Raw genomic sequence first — 18,883 nt, 5'->3', positions numbered from 1 at the left:
AATTCAGTTTTGTAAGTCTCTTTAACGTAAATCGCTCTTGATCTTTACGGCAACGAGGAATTTCGTTCTTGTGCAAGGCCGAAAATCTTTCGCAATGGTCGTTGACCGATAATGAGATTAAATTTGGGCAAAATTTGATGACTGTCCAAAAATCAATTGTATCAAAATAAGTCAGGTCAAGCAACTCCAGAGAACTTCCAATTGTCTGCAATAACGGAACGACGCCACCAACAAAAGTGATTTCAACTTCCTCTGCTTTTGGATGCATATAGATATGTAATCGATTGAGTTTTTTTAAAGCAGTCAAACTTAACAGATCTACGTCCCTTAATCCCTTCGTAGCAACAATAGAGACCATGGAAATGAAAGGGCACAATGAAAGCGCTTGTCCAAATCTTCCACTTAAAGATGGACTGATATTCGCAATTAATAGCGTCGTAAAAGGGAGTATTTTAACTTTCGAAAAGTTATCGTGTTGCTCCACTTCACCCAGTTCAACCAAAATCTCAAAAAAAGTATCATGTTCAAAGTCCGTTAAAGCGGTTAAATACTTCAAAGCCATTTGAGCTCCTTTCTTCGTGACACCGGTCTGGTAAATCAAAAATTGATCAAGGGTCTTGCAAAGCTCCGAGTTGTTAGTTTCAATTCCTTGCGGAGAGGTGAAACAAAGCCAATGGATTCCTGAGTCTGTGACGTTCCGACAAGTATCCAGATTCAAAATCCTTGAATACAATATAAACAAATTAATAACCCATTTTTTTTTCTTAAATATGAAAATAAAATAAGACTGGAATACCTTAAATGTTTGCAACAATTTCCAATTATTTGTAAACTATCGTCTCCCACCTTGCTACATTTTAAATTCAATTCCAACAAATTTCCAAATTTTGCGAAGAAACTCAGGTATCTTTCAGCCAAAATAAGAGCAAAGCGGGAACTTGCAAGTTGTGGGGTTATCAGGTGCTCCAGAACTGCTACCGGCGTCTTTATTGTTTTTTCGCCATAATAAGTGCAAGTGAGGGAAGTAATAATATCCTGTAGCAGACTCGTAGCTAAAAAGTAAAATTTTTTGTTAAAACAATGCAGAGAAATGTCTGATATTTGATGAGATTCAATATAGTTCAATTAATTACAATTTAAGCTTAATTATTTAAATTCTTTTTTCGTATGTATATTTTCCAACTTACGTAATTGGTGAAAAGGATTCATTTCCAATTTTGAAACGCTTGCGTCTGCCAACTTACTCGCTGATAGTTGAGCTGAAAAATCACTGTTTAAAATTTGAGTCCTTATATATTTTATACAGATTGTTAAAAGTGATGGTACTAATTTCACTCTTGGCATCCTAGAAAAACTTAACAATCCGCAAATTAAACTAGTGCGGTTGAATAATTAAACCGTAGATTGTCGACGCTTGTATAGGAGCAACTCATCAACCAGCGAGAAAGAAGACAACTAGTAGTTTTTCTGGTAGGGTTGTACTTTGTTCTCTATTCAGGGTGGAGTAGTATCAATTCCCACAAGAATGATCATGAACAGAATTCCTAGAAACAAGTGTCATTAACGGATTACACATTCCTATGGAACGCCAAAGGGACAAAAAATTATTGATGACGATTGATGTCTGATGTTCTGTCGATAGACAGAGCTATCTTATATACAGACAGATTTGCGCCTGATCATCCTTTTTACGCGAGTTTATCTAAAAGAGGGGGGGGGGAAGAATAGGATAAAAAATAAAAGAATAGGGATAAAAAGAAAGGGTTATTAATGGGTTCTAGAAAAAAATTCAGCCGCTGGGCTATGGTATGGACGGAAAATGTAACGACATCCCATCCCCCTGTACAGGTAAAAAAGGCCTACAGCGTAATTCGAGTTTGGGACTTGCCGAAAACTACAGCCGTCCTTAACTTTAATTAGAGTTGATTCATTTAACTACAATAATGGGTGATTTGTTTAGAATTTTGCGGAATTTTGTTCCGACTCCGTCTTATTAATACGCTAGCTTATTTCTCAATCTCCTGCTTGTTTCATATTTTTATCAATTATTCTGACGTATTCTGAAGCACTGGCTGAACTGTAATGGGTTAATTTTCGGGTGAAGCGGGGAAAAAAGGATGTCTGGATCACGTGTCTGTATGTCTGAATCGTGTCTATCATCGATGTCTGTATCGGTGTACAACACATAGGTGCTGTGTACACTTTTCCGTTCTGAAGAAATGCGTTTGTGATGTTGCGGTGATGTTGCGATTCAGTAGTCTACAAAAAACGAACTGCTGTGTTTTATTATTATGCTGTAATTTTATTCACGAGAGGATGAAAATAAAGGCGATTTGCCCTGGTGTCCTTGTAGTTTCGTTATCTGCTATTGTATAAGATGGCATAATCATTTCAAGTTTAAATTTTTTAAAAATGTCGGTGCCATGGTCTCCTCACGCCATCCTCGCCCACTATGAGCTCGACAGAATCATGGAATATGGCACCGTCCTCATCACAACCAAGGTGAAGATTCATCTACTGCAATCTGGCTAGGAATAGGTCACATGATTAGTAGTAACTCCCGTGCCACAAGGCCCCAATAGCCCGAGGAGGTTTATTGGGACAACCGCAGATCACATAGGCGCTGGCGAGAATCGAACTCACAACATTACGCTTGGTAGGTTGAACACTTAACCATCACAGCTATACAGCTTGCTATCAATGAACGTTTTTATAGAAACTGTGTACACTTCTCTACAGTTCGTTTGCTCCTGCATCGCTAGGTGGTGAGACAGTATAGACAGTATACCGAAAGCTGAAAAATATATTATAACCTTAAGAAACAAAAAAAAAACACTCAACTTATAGCGATAGCAGTTTTATTTGAATTGAGGAGTAAATGATCCATTTATTACAAATCGATAATATACATGAAAACTTTCATACTCTGTCATACTCACTACACTATAGTACACTAATATTATTTATTTTTAAAAAAATATATTTTTGTACATGTATTTGTGGTTATTAGGTCACGATTGTTGGTCCAAATGCGAGTGTAGTATATTTCGTTTATCCGCTCGTCAGATGGAAAACCCCGTCATCTTGTCAACCATCTGCTTGACAGCGATAATCTGGTGGCCGTTATTAGAATCGTACAGGATGTTGGTGTATCTGAAATAACATGAAATCATTTGAGTTTTGACAATCATCTCATCAAAGTTTCATACCATCAATAAATTCTATAATAAATGAAATGTAACTTACCCCCACCAATCCCAGCAGCCCTGAGGATTGGAAAGGGCTTTGCTGATGGCTTGCGGGAAGAGGATGATAATATCATTCAATTCGGCCACTTCGAGATATCCAGCGTTGGCAACGTAAACGGTGCCAACCGCCACCCTTGGACATTAAAATGATCGTATTATTTTATTTATATTTATTTTATTTTTTTTAGTCTGACATGTGGATGAGATGTGGTTATTGTTTTTACCTTCCCTGCTGGCAGCCGTGAAAGGCGACGTGCAATTTGCATGCGACCCCATTAGCGCAGCGGGTTGGCACGTAGACGTAACCGATGTCGTCCATACTGGACGCAGACGGCGACGAAATTTGAAAGAATTCCGACTGGTCAAACTCGAGGAGATTGCTCAAAACGGCCTCGTTTCCTGAAAAGAATTATAGACAAATGATTTGACGCCACTTACCAATATAAGTCAATGAATTATTAGTAAAATAGTACCCGTAGGTCTGATCAATCCGCCTCCGTACAGGTAGTTGATCATCTCGAATGCGCCATTGTAGCCACAGTTGTTGATGTAACCGCCATCAGAGTTGAGCTGGTTGCAAGCTCCGCCGTAGTTATCCGTCGGCTAAAAAATAATGTCAATAAGAACATTACTTGAATTAATCAAGAGGATCAATTCAGTATAATCAATCAGTCATTCTACCATCTCACCATGCAATGCTCAGCTGCGATATCATTCTTATTGTAGACCAACGAGTTGTATTTGTTGTAGAAAGTTTCCACGTTATCGGCGGAGCCTTTTGATTATTTCATTTTAAAACAGAAAAAAAATTTAGCGAATTGTTTATAAAATAGATAGCTATATAATATTTAATTCGCGCATAATAAGAGAACAAACTGACCTGGATTCACGACCGAATCTTCTGTGCCGTGGAATATAAAGACCTTGTCGTTGACCAGTCCGTCGACAGTATCGATGTTGTTGTACAAATCGTAGGTGGCAACCCGGCCGTAGAGGTTGGCCATCACAATCAAATTGGGGTAGAGCATGCAGTTGAGCGACTCGGCAATCAAGCCCAGGGCGCATCCGTAAGGAACTATATACACGCGCGCAGAATTTAAAAAAAAAAAAAGAATTATAGATCAATCTGACGAAGCTCTTTGACAAGAAATTTATTTGATTAATTATATCAATATACCTCCGGCGAAAATGCCAACACCGTTGACACTTGACGAATAAACAACGTGAAATTGGGAGGCCATGATGGCCCCCGAGCTGACTCCCGATGTCGTAATCGACCCCGATATAATATTATAATTGCCTAATGTAGTATAATAACTCATTTGTCAGTTATATAATCTTATTTATTTTTTTAACCCTTAGGGGCTACAACTATTTACCTAAGGAGCCAGCGGCCAAGGACGGCGGGGCGGCCAAAATGGCTGCTGGGAGCAAGAGGGCCGCCGCTAGAAGGATCGTCATCAGTCTTGCTGATCCGGCCGTCAAAGACAAAACCTGCTGTTGCTGCTGGCGTCGCGACATTCGCTCGATTGCGTAAGACCTTTTTAACGAGTGATATGCTGCTGCTGACGCACTGAGGAGGCTCTCTTCAATCAACGTCCGTTCGTGTAATAGTTTTCCTTCTTCTAAGTCACCGGATTACACGAGCCCCTCCTTTTTATATGCAAAAGGAAATTTTAAAATCAAAACCTTCGTGAACATTCCATGACAGCATTTTGGTTTTGGATTTTATCTCGTCATTTTGTCCGGGGGCTGTGATAATCGGTGATAATAATCTGATGCGCCATTCGGAACGTATAAATATATAAATTAATCGATAAGTCCATCATCAAAGTGAGCCCTGAAAAATCCAAAGGTGATGGTTACAATGGCGGGTGTTTATTTCTTTCACGATGATATTCGGTTATTTGATTATCATCTGATAACAAATCAAATATACAAATGGCGCGCAGTTCGGTCAACGGGTGTGGTGGTGCAAACGACCCGATTGAACGTAGGCTACACACTCTGACGCACGGGACGAATAATAATATAATCATCAGTTGAGCCTTTGCTGTTGATATACTATATAGGACTCGTGATATCGTTGCGCAACGGCTATATTTGACACAATGTGATCCCAATTTGTACATCTGATAGCGCTTGATTCGATACGGAAGGTGGGCTCGTGAGACTTCATATACACGCCCTTTGCTGAGAGATGTCGATACGGACATTTTTTTCGTTTATATACATACCTTTCGTGAAAGAAGAAAAACATGTTTTTTGTTTACCCTTGGGTTGCTGCTACGCTGCTGCTCTTATCTTTTCAAATAATCGCATTAGACCGGATCTGTTACTGGATAAGATGACGTTCGCTCACGATTTTTTTTTTGCCCCAACTTTCTAATGTAAATTATTATTATGATTATATTATTATTATGCACATCAACTGTTATAATTCGTCCTCCAGTTTTATGCGTGTGGGTGGCGGGGGTTGGCAACTCCCCAGAATCTTCGTACACCCTGGTCCGCCCTGGCCAGAATCTCCCTATCTCTCCTCTCATAGAATCTTTCGGAATCTCTAGAATCTCTCTAGAATCCCGAATCTTCGTACACCCAAGTTGTGAGTTGCCAACCCCCGGTGGGTGGGGCCGTTTTTATGGCATTCCGGACAATGTTTTTTGGCGGCCATATAGGTCGCCGAGTATATCATTGCAATTATTTTTTACGTTTCTGTTACATTAGACATTTTTGTGTATTTGATTGCGGTTCGCTATGATTTTAAAATGAAAAGATTTTAGAGGCCCAGCCTCTTGACCATTTGGTAGATGGCGTCCATTTGGACTCCGCTTTGGACTTCGTAATTATTGTCGGCATATCTGCAAATGATTAAATCCAAAATCCAAATGTTGTAATAAATTACATAATACAAATGAGGTCGTTTTAATTGAATTTAATTGAGATGAAGCACTCACCCCCACCAATCGAAGCAACTGTTTGGGTTGCTGACGGCCGTGGCAACGGCTTGCGGGAACAGGAGGATAATTCCGTTGGCTTCGGCCACTTCCAGGTAACCGGCGTTTTTAACAAACACGTCGCCAATCTCTTTGCTTTTGTTATCGAAATTTAAAAAATAGTAGAATTATTTATTTCAATGGAAGTCCTTGAATATGCGCATACGATCATAATTTGTAACTTTCTTATCTAATATTTCATCGGGTGATTAGATCGATTACCTGCTCTGTAGACAGCCGTGGAGGACGACGTGGAGTTTGCAGTATCTGGTCGGGTCCTGGCACATCGTGGGAATGTAGACGTAACCTGTCGAGTCCATCGAATAGCTTCCGGGTCTTCCGCCGAAGAATTCCGCCTGATCGAACAGGAACAAATTCGAGTCCGGAGCGGTGGTCGTCGTTCCGGGCTCCAGATTTCCGCCGTAGAAATGATTCAACGCCAAATAAGCCCCGCGGTAGTCGCAATCGTTGATGTAATTGGCCGAATTCTGCTTGTTGCACACCCCGCCGAAATTATCAGTCGGCTAATAAAATGATCAACAAGTGAAATCAATTAAATACCAATTCAATTTTTGAATTGACACAATTATTAAATAAAATGATTAAAATGATTAAATCATCCAATTAAATTATTCATTTTCATTTAAATTCATTGAGTCAAAAACCTGGCAATGTTCGGCGGCGATGGTGAATTCGGTGGTGATGTCGGAGGACGACAGGTAATTCTCGTAGAAGGTGACGATCTGCTCGCCGTTTTTGTTGTTCACCGTCGAGTCTCGGGTGCCGTGGAAGACGTAGACTTTGTCGCCGGCCAAATTCGACGTCGGGTCGATGGTGCCCTGCTGGGCGTAGCCGTCGGCCCGTGAAATCAGCGTGGGAACGGACGTCAGGAACGGCGAGCTCATGCAATTGAGCGCACCGGCCAGCGTGCTCTTGGCGCAGCCGTACGGTACTTTTTGATGAATTAATCAATTATTTAGCCGTGTGGAAAAGGGTCACAGAGTTATATAAGTTGTGTATGTATCATTCTTTCATACTTCCTGCAAAGATGCCGACGCCATTGACGTCCTTGGAGAACGCTACGTGAAACTGACTGGCCATTGCTGCGCCGGCGGAGATACCGGAAACAGTTAGCGATCCCGGCTCGATGGCGTAAGGTTCTAAATGAAAATTTTTCAAAAAACAAATGTTGAATTCAAAATTCGCGCCAAAATTGGCAATTTGAATTCTTACGCAATGTGATGGTTTGCCTGGGTAGGCCCAGCGCTACCTGGGCAACCAAGAAAAGAGTAATCATGACCGACTTCAGCATCATGTTGGACGATGCGACTCGGATGACTAATCAACTAGTGAATAGGACAAAACTGTTTGGCAAGTGGACGGCATGACACAGCTATATATAAGGCCTATGCGTTGTTAGTCCAATTATTATCGATATCGTTTTTTCAAACCGTGAATAGACTTTTATTTTTCATTTTTTGATTAGATAACGACATGTGTGCAAACGGCCATCAAATCGACCTTCGTATCGTGTAGAGCCCAGCCCATTGCGCAGTTGAACTTTTGTTTGTTTTTCTTAAACTTAAATTTCCTGTGTACGAAAATTGATTGCTTGATTTCACTCTTCTCTGTTAGGCTCACGAATGATTGGCTTCCAACCTTGAACAAATGAATTCGTGATGAGATCGTTGTGATGGCTGGGCATATAGTAGTAGCTCCGGCAATTTCTATTCAAACGTTCAACCTAATGATAGTACAGCAGTCTAGAAACGAAAATACAGATCGAGGTTTTCCCCTTGCGCTGCTGAAATGTTAATGGCATTCAATGAGGAAGTTTCCACAGTCCAAATAGAAAACAGTAAAAAAGGTTAGACCATATTTTCTTTTGGGATGTCGGGGGCAGCAGGAGCCAAGGAATGTCCATTTTCTTCGTTATTTCCTCCTTCTTTTTTCTTACCAGTTGGGGTGTGGCCGGCAGTTGCGGGAGCCCCAAACAACTGTGAAGCTGAGCGATAGCTGCTGTGCCCGTGAAAAACTCCGTGTCTACCTATAACCTTGACATCTCTTCCGATTATTATTGCTCTGTTTTATTTTATTAAAAATTCTGAATCAAAAGGAGAGATTGAATGCAATCCCCCCCCCCTCCATTTCCACAATTATAGAACTATCCAATTTCAATGACACAGCAGCCCCCCAACAAATGCAAGATCAAAGCAGGAGCTCCGCAGCACGGAACTCGGCGTGAGTTGGCTCAAATCACGATAGACGCCCACCGTTATTCAAATGGGTCAATGTTAATGTCGCAATTGGTTATTCTCTCCCAACCAGCCCGGATGGTGTATATAGTCGTAGTAGGATTTCCATTGCCGACACGTGGGGGTTGTTGGGTGTGGTCCGGACAACCGACGCGCCAACAAGAAAAATGATAATAACACGCGCTTTGTTATTATATTATTCGTCTAGAGGAGGAGGAGGAGAAGAGAGGCGATCGTGTCGTGTGGGTTTTCGTTCTTCTATATGTGCGTGTTGTCTCTCTCCAGCATCAGCAGCTGGGCGACCGCAATAATCGGATTCGGTCTGAACACGGCGACACTTTTTGCGCCCGCAGCAGCGACGAGGGGACCGTTGTGCGTGACTGGAAAAACAACAACAACGACAACAGTCACAACAGCAACAACAACTAACCTTCGGTTGACACCGATGCCAAAAAGTTATAGCCATGAACGGACGAGATCGAGAGGAGCTAGCTATATCGAGAAAATTGATTACTCTGACGCTTTATACGGGCGCTTTGATTAATGTCCAATGTTTCCAACATATTCTCATTCGTCCAGAAAACTTTAAAAACAAAAAAACAAAAAAAAACGAAAAGTTAAAATGACAAAAATTTGTTTAGAACATCGAGAATCCATTAATTCAAATGCCAAACGGATATGCGACTGAATTAAAAAAATGAATTAAAAACCGGTAGCTCGATTATCATTTGATTTGTTTGATTCAAAAACCCCGCCAATTTATAATCATCTCCAAATTATCTAGAATATCCACTTATATCTCAAAGTTTAGAAGTCTTTGGCGGGAGGATTCCCGGTATTCAATAATCGAACCCGCGTTGTTATATAGCCTAGAAAAGGGGGTCGATTGATGTGGTTTGATTGTGACACTGATGGAGATGACATTCAATCACGTCACATAAAAGGACATGGCGGGACACTCTGACGCAAACGAAAAACAAAAATAAAAACAAAACAACCCGAAAACGGGAGGCAGCAGGAAGAAACTAATAGATAATGGCGAGCTGCGCTCCTTTATTGTTATATAGCAACTATGTGTGCTCCTGAATGGCTAATGAGCCCAACATTTATACAATACGGAATGTTGTGTACGTACGAAGAAGAAGTAAAGTGGATTTCATTTGAATCTAATTGCTCTTTCGGGATTTTTGATTCCTTTTCTTTTTTATTCATTTCGTGAGCGGTTCATGGCGCTTTAGACCAAATAGGTTGGGAGCGCGGATCGTGCGCGCATGGGAACCCTGGGCAGCGGCAAACAAGTGGGAGGAGTCGCAATCGTTCCGGGATGAAAAAAAAAACAAAAAACAAACGAAAAAAAAACAAGTTGCGGTAGTCTAGAGTGGAGCTCTATAGTAGCCAAACAAGGTCCGCTCAACGCTCAGCACGCTCACACTCTTTTCTTATATAGCCCAGGCTAGCTAGCTGCTATTGCTCAAAAGAGTTTGAAAATGTTGTTGTGGTAGAAGCTATAGAAGAAAGGCGTTCAGTCAAAAGCCCAATCAGTCGAGTATCCTTCATCGAGCCACCCGGATCTCTATTCAAATATCCCGCGCGCTCAGTTTTTATATTATGGCGCTCTTGTTCAACGATCCTCTGGCCTTCCTGCCGGCCGCCAACGACAATCCCGCCATCGCAAATAATCATAGCGGATTACGGATGCTCTTCCAGAATTGGAACCACAGCAGCAGCGCGCTGGGTCCTCCGCTTCCGGTCGGCACGTTCAACCAGCCGCAGCAGAGCGCCATCCAGCAGCAGCGGCAGCTGGATCAGCTGGAAGAGATCAAGACCCGCATGGAGAATTTGCAAGTGACTCCAAACACGCCCGGCAGCAGTGTTGACAGATCGATCCATTCGCGGAGGATCAGACCGACAGCCAACGAATCCAGCAGCAACAGCCAGCAGATGCTGGAACCCATTCCGATCATGGATTTAGATCACCCGCTCAATAGCTGGATGCTGCCCAACCGGAAGCCGGAGCATCTGGGCCCTATGGCCAGTAAAAACAACAGCGACTGGCCCATCTTGCCACGGTTCACCGTCTCGGCTCTCAGCAACGGAACGCTCGTCCAAATTCCTGTAAGTCCGCCATCTATCGCCTTTTATCAAAATATTTCCGTTGCTGGCCAGGGGGGGAGAAAAAAACGAGCGACATTTTTTAAGCGAAATTATTGGATTACATAACAAATTTTATTATGAGGTCACCAATCAAATGAAATCAAAAAAAGGAAAGGTATAAATATTTGTTAAGAGGCGGTGGGGGGCTGGCCAATAAGCGTAGATATACCAAATGCTTGTGTGTGTGTGTGTGCTGGGCATCTCGGTGGAATGAAGAGAGTCCGGGAGCTACTACTATACACCAAACACACACAGCCATATAGATTCTATATACTACCCAGCAGCCAGCCAGCTATAGCAAGCAGCTCACTTTATACCTTCTTCAAGTCTTCAAGGGCGACAGCTCTGGCAGTTAGAGTCGGCATCTTGTGAGAGACAGTCTGTGCCGTCGTGGCCTCTTCAAGGTCTATACAGCTCCTGCTGCTGCACCATCATCATCTCACAGCACTCGCAAGATTATTATTATATATAGCTAGTAGAATCTAGAAGCGCTCCTGTGTGTGTTTGGTTTGCCGTGTGTGTGTGTGTGTGCGTGTGTGTATGCGTGTGTGTGTGTGTTGTAGTGCAGCTGTAAAAGGTCGGAAAGGATTTCGGTTTTTTCCCACCCAGCATTCGATTAGTCGATTTTGAATTTGCGCGCCGAAATCAATCGGGAAATTTTTGGTTTGTCGAGCAATTTTTAAAAGCCATGATTGGGCAACACGGCGTCATCACTTGGCTTCTGGTATATCATCATGTCATTCTTTTGATTACGAATTTTATACCATTTTTTCTTCTTCTTCTTCTTCCTTCTCCGTGTTGTTTAAGTTATTTGTGTGTTGCTTCTTCTTCCACTAAAGGAGAGTTGGTCTGTGTAGCTTCAGGGTCCCTTCTCTTTTTCCTTCCCATTCTGCTTTTTATAGATGCAAAGATGAAGAAGAAGAAGAAGAAGAAGAAAATATCTTTTTGAGATTCACTTTTTTATTTTTTTCAAGGAAATATAATAGTCGGCATTTGGTTTTCAGAGAGAAAAAAACAAATCAATAGCATAATAGACTTTTTATTTTTATATTTGTACAGGTTGAATTCTCGGTTCTTTTTTCGGTTAGCTAATATTCAAGGACAGACTTCCTCATTTTTCATTTGAGCTCTTTTCTTGTCTGAATTTTTTATATTTTTCCAACAATTTCGAGACGTTAGGCTTGTGTAACCAACTACTGTATATTGCCTTTTTGTTATAGATTTGTTGCCCTCTTTTTCTTATTATTTTATAATATTTCGGTTGGCTGCGCGGCCGTTGTTGTTTGAATTTTTATTATAGTCCATTCTCTTTCATGGCATACAGATTCTATGGACGGCCATGTCGATGGCCATGGGCCTGGAGATACGAGGCGACATCATCCGCGGACTGCCGTGCATCAAACGACTCAACCAACTCTTTTGCCCGACAGCCGGCAATCGCTATCCCGGGTAAAATAACAAAACAAAATTCTTAGTTTTTTTAAGCGCCAATTTCAAATTTTTAAAAATGTCAGATGCGGTAAAAATTAAAAATTTGTTTTTTTTTGGGTGTTTGGGGTTTTCCTTTGATGAAATACCATAGTGCTGATGTTGTACAAACATGTGTGTCAAGGTCCGATAGCGGCAGCGCAACCTAGCGCAGCTCGAGCGCGCTATATTGATGATTTGAATGATTTAAAATGCTGATTTTTCGCAGTCTCTGTCTCAGTCGAAATGTACGTGTTTGTTTTTTGGGTGTTCTTCGGATATACAGATAGAGTCGCTTACATTGCCTTTATTCACGCAAACGAAAAAAAAAAACTTTCACCCGCCCTGAGGACATGCGCGCGCTTGCGTATGTCTCTCTCTCTCTCTCGCATATCATTTCTATTTTATATAATGTTTTGATAATATCTGTTTTTTTCCGCGCACATTTCCTTGGCGGTTGGTTAGATATTTCTCCGGTGGATTCCCTCTTCTTTCTCGATTCTTTTGTTTAGCGCATTTCAATTTATACATAATACAAAAACAGCGGTGCACTCTTGTATATGCTCGATGCGAAGACGGAAAACGAAAAAAGACAAAAAGTCGTGATTGCTTTGTAATCGACTAGAGCTTCGCTATAGCTCTTTCGGCTCCCAAGGTCTTTCCTGTTTCTTTTTGGGATTTTTGGGGATAGATTCTTCAACCCCTTTCGATTGTATTTCCTTGTCGTTTTAATTTTTCATCAAGCCAAGTTGAGCTTTGAAAAACAAAAATTATAATTCAAAAGAATCAAGAAATTGTTTTTGTGTGAAAGACTCGATCGATTGAAAAATCGAGTTGAATTCGTATAATGGAAAAGGCGTGTTTAGTGTTGCGCAACCGAGGTTCACGGAGAACTCTGATTTATCTTTGGCTGTCATCATCCTCTGTTCGTTCGTTTTTTTTTTGTCCATCGAATTTTCAAATTAATTTTGGATGGAAATGCAGGGACCCTATTGAAAAGTTTATCGACGAGAACAAAGCGTTGATTAGGCGGATGTACGGCGAATTTCAAACGCCGGCGCCGACGACCACCAACGGCAATTCGGGTGGCGGCAATCGACGCTCGGTCAGACATTCTACAATGGCCGACAATCACTTCCGAGATTCCGAGCTCTTCATCGAAGATTTAGACGTCGAAGGCAGCAGCATCTTTGGTGGAGGGTTCCAAGCGGACGGCCAAAACAGGACCCGACGCCAGGCGAACAATCGGAATGCCAACGCTAAAGAAAAAGATAACAAGTAATTTTTGTTTTGTTTTTTAATTTGCTGGTCTCCAGGCCAAGGACATTGTTTGTCTAACTCGTCTAGAAATTTTGTGGAACATAGATCGGATGCTTGCGAGTCGACGGTCGAAGTGGTGACTCCTTATTGGGCGGCCAACAGCTCCGGTAAAATCCGGGCCATTGTTAATACGCAACACTTTGAGCAGGCCGTCCACCAAGAAGTTTGCTCGTAAGTTTTTTGAAACTTTCCAAAACTCATATGAAATGTCCGTCCGTTTTCAATTAATTTAAATTTTTAAATTTTAAATCTCCGTCCATTTTTCAATTTGAATTATTTTAAAATTAAAAAAAATAGGAAACCTCGGACGGGCCGTTGCAACGGCGACTGCAGTTGCGAGCAGAAATACAAGTGGCATCGACTCTTGGCTTACGATCCCGACAACGATTGTAAAGGCATTTTCATGGACTGGTTCCTCTTTCCGTCCTGTTGCGTCTGCCGATGCTCTCCGCTTTAAAATGTTTTGGTTGTCTAAATTTTTTTGAACTTAGAAAACTTTTGAATGGCTGGATGAATGTGTTGTTCGCGGTAATCCCAAGGTTGTGACCGTTTTGACATTGTTATGTTTTATTAGGCTTCCAGCAAAACAGACACATCAAAGTAGACCCGAATTTTGTCTATCCCGTCCGACTGCAGGTGATTGTGTTATACCTCTGCACGCCCCACATGTTTGCTATACATCGACATTTTGCCACTGCGTTATTAATAATTTGAATGATTTTATGACGAGCTGTGTTTTTTCTGGGTTTTTTTTTCCAAGTGTGTTTTTAAAAAACGGTGTCGGGTTGGCATTATTTCATTTCTTTTTTGGGGTTATTCGTTGATTTTGTCGTACACTCGTAGCGCGCCGCTATAATTTTATATCATCATTTGTGACACCATTTTTTTGTTGTCGTCGTCGTCGTTATAGGAATGAAAGAAATTCAACTCATTTCGTGTGTGTCTAGTGTAGCGAATTAATAATGTAATATTTAGGACGTTTTGAAAGCAAAATATACCGAAGCAGAAAAAATCTCACGTCGGCATCTCAAGGACTTGGCATTTGGAAAATTTGTGTCAATTGTGAAAAGTGAAATTTAGTCGGCTAGGCGTATGAGAATAACTCTACATCGATTAATAATCGTTGGTTATATACACATGTAGGCTGCCATATTCGACTTTGTCGGAGAATTTCTAGTCACAGTTCAAAGCTCTCTCCTTATAGAAATCGATGATATAAAATGTATTACGATCATATAAAGGATTTTTTTAAAACATTCGACATGAGAAATTCTAAGCGATTGTGGAGTATTACATAAGATATAGGCAAATTAATCAACAGACGACGACTAAAATATAAGGTATCACTGATAAAAATTTGAAATAAAATTAGAATATTCAAGATTGATGGTCGTTTTTGATCGAGACACGACGAGGTTTGAGTGGCCTGAGATAGGCGAACGACGGTGAGCCCAAAGATTCCAAATCAGATTCTTCAATCTTGGGCATCTTCTGATTGCTCGACGGGCGATGATTCATCCGATAGACAAACATGTTGTTGTATCTCAGTTCTTTAAGATGCTCAAGCTTCTCTCGGACTGTGTTGAGCCTTTCCATCAGCTCCGATTCCTCCGACTCGAGCGAGGCAATCCTTTCGCCGATCGGTGTTACAGAAATGCATCTTCTAACAGGAATTCGCGATGGTTGGGGCTATTAGAAATAACAGTGTGCATAAACAATATGGAAATGTGACCAATTAATTTATGCAGATATACCTTTCTGGCACAATATGAGTAGGGTGATTGCCTAGTAATAAGCTTCTTGGTGTTGCTGACTGGCTTCACCAATTTAATGGGTGATTTACTCGGTTTGGGAGATTTGCTGCAGTCTTGTTCTGAACTTAGTTGAACACGATCGAGGTCTGCCCATTTCTTTGGTCGAACTGAGGGCCCAGAATCTGAACTTGTTCTCCTCAACTGATTTGATCTAAGAGGGCTGTTCCTTTTCATAAATGCCATCCCTGTAAAAAAAAAGGTCTTGTTTAATCTTTAATACAATTATGAATTTACTATAATTAGCTGTTACCCCTTTTAATTAAACTGAGAGCTCTTGGGATTTGAGACTTCTGGGAATCTTTTTCTTGATTCTTGATAGGAATAGTTTTAGAAGCCATATTTCAAAATAAACTAGAATAATAAAAGTCTACAATTATTTTATTTAAAATTGCGTATTACAAAATTTACGCAAAAATTTTTAAAGATGCTTACCTCTTGGTGTCGAAAGAAGTTATGAAGAATTTTGTGTTAGCAACAAAAAATGTTAAGAACAATGACAGCAGCTGTCAATTTGCGTCTTCTGCTGTAATTCAATCAAATCATTTTTTAAACATTCAAATTTTTACATCAAGCTTAGTAATCGATACTTTGTACGTCTGCTCGATACTCGGCGAAACCTCAAAATCGATTATTGTCAAAAAAAAGTTGGTGTGTGTTTTTTTTTTGTGAAAGCTGAATGATTTTAACTAAAACACGCCCTAAATGACAGACTGTGTGAAATTTATTTGTCTGTGATAGTTTAATTATGTCTAGAGCAAAGCTGGCCAGAAGTGTTGTCGATACTTGCGCAGACTGCGGAGCATTTGGTATGTTAATATGCGTTATTGATGGATATTGATTGAATTCAACAGGTTGCTTACACTTTTATTGTTTGTTTACTTTTAGATCCTACCTGGGCCTCCATTAATAAAGGGATCCTCATTTGTGATGAATGCTGCAGTGTACATAGAACGCTTGGCAGACACGTCTCCCATGTCAAGTCATTGAGAAAGGGAACATGGATTCCTGCCCAACTAGCTGTAAAGCCTGTTATCTATTCCAGTCAGCACCAAACTTTGCTAAAGATTTCTGTTTGTTTAGATGGTTCATGCCCTTCACAGCAATGGAGCTAATAGTATATGGGAGCATTCATTGCTCGATCCCACTAACAGCAAGTCAGTGAGAAAGAAGCCACAGGCCAAAGATCCTGTCAAGTATGACTAAGAACCATACAAACTTTGTTTCAAAATTTTGCTAAATCACAATTTTCAACTTGTCTAGACCAACAAAGGCAGACTTTATTAGAACCAAACATCAGTTACTTGGTTTTGTATTCAGAGGAGGAAACAAAGAAGATAAGGACAGTGGTGATTCACAAGATGGAGATGTATCAAAGCAACTCCATTCTAGCGTCAGAACAGCTAATTTGGAAACCAGCTTGCGATTGTTGTCTTGTGGGGCAGATCCCAATTACCTCCATCAGGTAATCTTTCATCCTACCCATTACAGTTATTTTGAAATTAAAATCATTATTTTGATAGGAAAAAGGAACATGCCCCTTGCATGTAGCAGCTGGTGCTGGCCAAGCATCACAGGTAGAATTACTCCTAATATATGGCGCTGATCCTGGAGGTTTGGACTCGTTTGGCAAGACTCCTGCCGATCACTCGAGGTTCTATTAGAATTATTAATTTTTTTTAATTTAAAATCATTTCAACAACTTCTTGGGCATAATAGTGAAGCGGGGTACAAGGATATTGCTCATCGTCTGGTAGAAAGTCAGTTTGAGTTGACTGACCGTATCAGTTACTATCTGTGCGAACGAAAGCCAGATCATTCATCTGGTCAGCATTTTCTTATTCCCGAAATGGCGGATTCCATTGACAGTAACTCTGAAGTAGCTAAAGCTGCAAAGCGTAAACTCCAAATGGTAAGATTTAATCACCATTATGATTGAAATGATGAACATTTACTATCGTAATCCCATTTTAGCTACCCAACTATTTGTTCGAAGAGATGGCCATGGATGCCTACGATGAAGTCGATCGAAGAGAAACGGAGCAATGTAAGTTTTCTTTTAAATTCATGGAAATCATGAACCGATTCTTTTGGTTTTTAAATAAATTCTTTCTCAAATGATAGATTGGCTGTCGCTTCAAGGACCAGTCCTTCTGCAGACGGTTGATCGGAGCCACAGCGTTCCCTTTTTGCCTGTTAATGCAGAGCTATCACCTACACGAAATCAGGCCCGCCAGAAACTTGGCCGACTTAACGCCCGTGAGTTTGCCACGTTGTTGATTGATTTACTATCGGAGGCGAAAAGGAGACAGCAAGGGGGGATGGTTTTCTCCCTCAAAGGTATATTAGTTTGTCGTTTAAAAGTGACAGGCAATCAATTATCAACTTTGTGCATAGATATACAACCCAACATGAAACTCGACGGCTCAGATGATGAGCCGCTCTACGACAGTGTTGCTTCCGAAGAAGAATTTGTATTAGCGGAGCAGCAACAAATTTTGGCCGAACAAAAATTGGCCAACAGTATTAAGGGACTCCAGGACTTGAATCAACAAAAGAGTGGCGTCTCGGTGGAGGCATACATTGGCATCAAAGAGCAGCTATCCTTGAGCAACGTGAGAATGCAGGAACTACTAGCCAGCAACACCAACATGCAGACGCAAATCGCCCAACTGCAAAACATGGTCCAGACCCTGGTCCAGGAGAATAACCAGTTGAAAACACAACCGGTTCCTGTGGTCGCTGGAGCAGCACAGCCAGTCGCTCTCAACGGTCCAGCCACCTCGTCTTCAAAAAGCCTAGAAGAGCCAGTAACTTTGAGGGGTTCTAAAATTCACGCCGCCCGCCATTACAGCATGTATGAACCAAGAGAAGGACCACGCTCCCCACAGCGATCGACTCCCACGAATAGCCCGGCTGCTGCTGCTTCTGCCACCTCTGCTACCTCTTTACCAGTGCCGACTACCTCCGACGAGGTAGTCCGGCGAACAAATATTATTACCAAGCGCATCCAGGAAGTCTTTCACAATGTTCAAAATCGACGTCATGATCAAGTAGAGCCTTGTGCTCAACGGATTGTTGAAGCCGTACAGTCCATGGCTACCATCGTCCCTCAGGTACAAATAAAACTATGCAAATTTGTTATTTAGATTTTCTTTGAATTATCGTATTTGTATTTTGTTTCTTTAAAGGGGTCGAGTGAAGAAGTGAAAACTTGCATCAATCAGCTGACAACGAGCGCTTTTCGGTTGCTGGCCGAGTGCCACGAAGCTGGAACTGTAGCCTCTTGCCCACCAGATCAAGCCGTCACTCAGCGGATCATTCAAGGCGCTTACGACGTGGCCAAGGCCACTAAACAACTGGTCACGCTCTTCCAGTAGCACGTCTATTTTTGCGTATTTATGTTTTTTGCCTATCTAAATAATGCTAAGAAAATAGTAAAATGAAATTGTTGATTGAATGAAATCCTCTAAATAATTTAGCGTTTCAAACACAAGTGATTGCCTATTATTTGACTATAAAATACTTTCTGTTCTATTTCAAAACTAAAAGTGCCTCTTATTGCAATAAACAAGTCGATGGATCGATTGTTTGCCCCTTTCGTCAACTCGGCAAATTTCCCGATGGAATAT

General features: G+C 41.1%; 5 protein-coding genes across 6 annotated transcripts; 2 read left to right on the top strand and 3 right to left on the bottom strand.

Moving 5' to 3' along the window:
• Positions 1-2,867: 2,867 nt before the first annotated feature.
• Positions 2,868-4,862, bottom strand: LOC124202104. The gene is made up of 8 exons (XM_046598375.1): positions 4,628-4,862; positions 4,426-4,548; positions 4,129-4,323; positions 3,938-4,023; positions 3,722-3,851; positions 3,473-3,647; positions 3,247-3,381; positions 2,868-3,153 (listed from the first exon to the last, which is right to left on the bottom strand). Exons 1-8 carry the CDS (start codon positions 4,767-4,769, stop codon positions 3,063-3,065), a joined length of 1,077 nt encoding a protein of 358 aa, XP_046454331.1. The 5' UTR covers positions 4,770-4,862; the 3' UTR covers positions 2,868-3,062.
• A 1,104-nt stretch (positions 4,863-5,966) lies between these two features.
• On the bottom strand, positions 5,967-7,640 carry LOC124202103 (poly(3-hydroxyalkanoate) depolymerase C-like). Its single transcript, XM_046598374.1, has 6 exons — positions 7,478-7,640; positions 7,282-7,404; positions 6,910-7,196; positions 6,467-6,768; positions 6,206-6,340; positions 5,967-6,109 (listed from the first exon to the last, which is right to left on the bottom strand). The coding sequence occupies exons 1-6, from the start codon at positions 7,557-7,559 to the stop codon at positions 6,028-6,030; spliced, it is 1,011 nt and encodes a 336-aa protein (XP_046454330.1). The 5' UTR covers positions 7,560-7,640; the 3' UTR covers positions 5,967-6,027.
• A 2,267-nt stretch (positions 7,641-9,907) lies between these two features.
• LOC124202101 (protein spaetzle 3-like) lies at positions 9,908-14,457 on the top strand. The gene is made up of 5 exons (XM_046598371.1): positions 9,908-10,614; positions 11,978-12,102; positions 13,105-13,398; positions 13,486-13,611; positions 13,738-14,457. Exons 1-5 carry the CDS (start codon positions 10,108-10,110, stop codon positions 13,895-13,897), a joined length of 1,212 nt encoding a protein of 403 aa, XP_046454327.1. The 5' UTR covers positions 9,908-10,107; the 3' UTR covers positions 13,898-14,457.
• Positions 14,458-14,647: 190 nt separating this feature from the next.
• LOC124202102 lies at positions 14,648-15,790 on the bottom strand. 2 transcript variants are annotated; one of them, XM_046598372.1, is made up of 4 exons: positions 15,687-15,790; positions 15,505-15,605; positions 15,195-15,439; positions 14,648-15,129 (listed from the first exon to the last, which is right to left on the bottom strand). In XM_046598372.1, the coding sequence occupies exons 2-4, from the start codon at positions 15,590-15,592 to the stop codon at positions 14,818-14,820; spliced, it is 645 nt and encodes a 214-aa protein (XP_046454328.1). In that variant the 5' UTR covers positions 15,593-15,605; positions 15,687-15,790; the 3' UTR covers positions 14,648-14,817. The 2 variants fall into 2 exon arrangements, with proteins under 2 accessions (XP_046454328.1, XP_046454329.1); XM_046598373.1 differs by having other exon boundaries at positions 15,505-15,621; positions 15,687-15,704.
• An 84-nt stretch (positions 15,791-15,874) lies between these two features.
• LOC124202097 (ARF GTPase-activating protein GIT2-like) lies at positions 15,875-18,836 on the top strand. The gene is made up of 10 exons (XM_046598363.1): positions 15,875-16,060; positions 16,140-16,273; positions 16,335-16,447; positions 16,515-16,716; positions 16,775-16,905; positions 16,971-17,163; positions 17,226-17,298; positions 17,376-17,591; positions 17,649-18,367; positions 18,443-18,836. The coding sequence occupies exons 1-10, from the start codon at positions 16,000-16,002 to the stop codon at positions 18,629-18,631; spliced, it is 2,031 nt and encodes a 676-aa protein (XP_046454319.1). The 5' UTR covers positions 15,875-15,999; the 3' UTR covers positions 18,632-18,836.
• The last annotated feature ends 47 nt before the right edge of the window (positions 18,837-18,883 follow it).

This window comes from Daphnia pulex, chromosome 9 (assembly GCF_021134715.1).
Source record: "Daphnia pulex isolate KAP4 chromosome 9, ASM2113471v1".
In the NCBI taxonomy this organism is placed as follows: Eukaryota; Metazoa; Arthropoda; class Branchiopoda; order Diplostraca; family Daphniidae; genus Daphnia; species Daphnia pulex.
Note: the sequence above shows the minus strand (reverse complement) of the source record. Positions and strands in the feature narration are given on the sequence as shown.